Genomic DNA, 2,795 nt, shown 5'->3' with positions numbered 1-2,795 from the left:
GCCGTCCACCCCGCTCTGCCCCGCCCGCCCCTCCTGGGCCCTCCCTGACCCTTCACTCAGCGCCTCTGGCCCCCAGTCCGGCCCGCTCCTGGACCGCGTCTTCGCCACCTACCAGCTCATGCACAGACACCAGACGGTGGACTTTGTCAGGAGGAAGGTAGTTGGGGAGCGCCCCCCCACTCCCCCCCCAAAGCACCAGAGGCCTCTCAGCTGCACCGGGCTCGGCCGACCTGTGTGGCCAGGGGGAACTGACCATCTCCCCCTGCCCAGCACGCCCAGTTCGGGAGTTTCTCCTACAAGAAGATGACCGTCCTGGAGGCTGTGGACATGCTGGACGGGCTGGTGGACGAGTCGGACCCCGATGTGGACTTCCCCAACTCCTTCCACGCCTTCCAGACGGCGGAGGGCATCCGGCAGGCGCACCCCGACAAGGGTGCGCCCCGCCCGGGCCTTGGGTGCTGCCCCTGAGGGCTGGGCAGGGCTAGGCCAGGCCTGGGTCCTCCGGACCCTGCGCAGGGCGGGCGCCTCACCGGCCTGCTGGCTCTCCCCCAGACTGGTTCCACTTGGTGGGGCTCCTGCACGACCTGGGGAAGGTCCTGGCTCTGGCAGGGGAGCCCCAGGTGAGTGCAGGGCGGCCGGCGGGGGCAGGGTGGGCCGCGGGCCTGGGCCTGGCCCTGCACTGTCCTTCCGCAGTGGGCTGTCGTTGGGGACACCTTCCCCGTGGGCTGCCGCCCCCAGGCCTCCGTGGTTTTCCGTGACTCCACCTTCCAGGACAACCCCGACCTTGAGGACCCTCGATACAGGTACACCCCGCCCCCGCCTTCCTCCCGAAGCCCCCCCCACAGCCCTGAGTCCCCGTCTCTTTGCAGCACGGAGCTCGGCATGTACCAGCCCCACTGTGGGCTCGAGAACGTCCTCATGTCCTGGGGCCATGATGGTGAGCCACGGGGAGGGGTGGGCGCCCCCCCGCCGCCCCTCCTGACACCCCTCTCCCACAGAGTACCTGTACCAGATGATGAAGTTCAACAAGTTCTCCCTCCCCCCAGAGGTAGGTGGGGGCCGCCCCGCAGCCCGCCCCCCGGCCCCCCGCAGGCACCCAGCCTGGCTGTGGTCCCCCCCAGGCCTTCTACATGATCCGGTTTCATTCCTTCTACCCGTGGCACACGGGCGGCGACTACCGGCAGCTGTGCAACGAGCGGGACCTGGCCATGCTGCCCTGGGTGCAGGAGTTCAAGTGCGGGGCGTCAGTGACCCCCCTGTGCCTGGTGCCCGCACGGAGGGCCCGGGCCCTCCACTGTGCCAGCTGGCCTGGGCCGCGCCCCCAGGGCTGAGGACGGCTGAGCTCAGCAGCGAGCCACGGGTCACCTGCCAGGGCCCCGCCCCGCGCCTGGTGCCGCCTGCAGCCATCGCCTTCGGCCCAGAGCCTGCCTTGGAGCGACGGGGTCGTGACCCGGCCCCGCTCCAGGGCTGCAGCCCTCCGGCACCGTGGGGACACGGAGCCCCAGCTCCCATTCCCCTCCTGGCACCAGCGTCCAGAGCCAGGGGGCTGTGCCCTGCTCCCCCTGGTCCCCCGAGCCCGGAGCCCCCGAGGGCCCTGGGGGCCCCAGCTCCCTGTCTCTTCCCCGTGGGGACACAGGGCACCTGTTTCCGGTTGTGCCCCCGTCGGGCCATGGCTGTGGCACCAGCACCCCACCAGGCTGTGGGCGCAGCCGGGGGCAGGACCTGCTGCCTCTCTCTGCCTGGGCAGTGGCAGGTCCTGATCTCGCAGACGGAGCCTCGCTGCAGGCGCCCAAGGCTGCGTTTACCCGCCCCGCGGGGTGGCCCTGGGCCTGTCGGCCATCGGGCTCCGTGTCCAGCCCAGACGCTGACTGCTGTCTGGTTTCATCTGCCCACTGCAGACCCCCTCCAGGGCCCGACCCGGCCAGCTGCCTGCACTCCCTTCTCCAGTCGGCCTCACCCCGCACGCTGGGGAGCGCCCTCAGTGTGGGGGGACTCACTGGGCAAGCTCCAGCCCCCGGGGACCGGCTCCGCTCCCCGCCCTGCTGTGTCCCCTGGGACTGGCTCCGCTTGCTTGAGCCCCCAGTAGTCCGCCCTGTGCCAAGGAGGGGCGGGCACACCATCCGCTCAGTGAGCCCCACTGGGCGCAGGCGGGCGAGCGCAGGGCCAGGCAGGTGGCACGGGGGGGGGGGGCGGCAGCTGGGGTCAGGAGCCCAGGGCCTCCGCTGGGGGCCGCGCTGACACATTAACTTGCTGAGGCCAGGAGGGGGCCGGCGGTCACTCATTAGCGAGCGCCAAGGCCAAGGGGCCAGTGGTGCCCGGCCGCTTATGTAACCTGCGGGCATATATAGGCCCTCGGCTGCGCCGCCCTCAGCTCTGCCGGGATGAAGGTGCTTGTGGTGAGTGACCACGGTCAGTGGCAGGCGGCGGCCCCACGTGCCTTCCTGCCAAAGAGCTTCACCTTCCTGCTTGGGGCTGGCTGGGCGGTCGGCCCCGGCCCCCCGCGGGACTCGGCCGGAGAAGGCGTGCGGATGCGCGCCACGGCATCCCCGCAGGCGCCCGCGGCGCATCCCTCGGGTTCCGGCCCGCAGAGGGTGCGGGGACCCCCGGCCTCGCCCGCGTCCTCGTGCCCTCGCGGAGCCGGCTTCGTGCTCAAGGGTCTCGCTCCCCACCCACCCCACCAGGGCCCCGACCCTTCCCTGGTGTACCGGCCGGATGTGGACCCCGAGGCCCCCAAAGACAAGGGCAGCTTCCGCAACTACACGGTGAGGCCCCGGCGCCCCTCGGCCCGCCCCGCC

At 71.9% G+C, this 2,795-nt stretch overlaps 1 protein-coding gene across 1 annotated transcript in view; it reads left to right on the top strand.

Moving 5' to 3' along the window:
- MIOX (myo-inositol oxygenase) overlaps nucleotides 1-2,795 on the top strand; it is a 7,491-nt gene that overhangs the window by 1,363 nt on the left and 3,333 nt on the right. The window contains exons 3-11 of the mRNA XM_004676370.2: nucleotides 77-157; nucleotides 271-433; nucleotides 553-620; nucleotides 694-803; nucleotides 870-937; nucleotides 999-1,048; nucleotides 1,122-1,234; nucleotides 1,899-2,127; nucleotides 2,349-2,762. Coding sequence (XP_004676427.2) covers nucleotides 77-157; nucleotides 271-433; nucleotides 553-620; nucleotides 694-803; nucleotides 870-937; nucleotides 999-1,048; nucleotides 1,122-1,234; nucleotides 1,899-2,127; nucleotides 2,349-2,762 — 1,296 coding nt within the window. The remainder of the gene's footprint in view (nucleotides 1-76; nucleotides 158-270; nucleotides 434-552; nucleotides 621-693; nucleotides 804-869; nucleotides 938-998; nucleotides 1,049-1,121; nucleotides 1,235-1,898; nucleotides 2,128-2,348; nucleotides 2,763-2,795) is intronic.

This window comes from Condylura cristata, unplaced genomic scaffold (assembly GCF_000260355.1).
Source record: "Condylura cristata isolate star-nosed mole 26May11 unplaced genomic scaffold, ConCri1.0 scaffold00004, whole genome shotgun sequence".
NCBI classification, from domain to species: Eukaryota; Metazoa; Chordata; class Mammalia; order Eulipotyphla; family Talpidae; genus Condylura; species Condylura cristata.
Note: the sequence above shows the minus strand (reverse complement) of the source record. Positions and strands in the feature narration are given on the sequence as shown.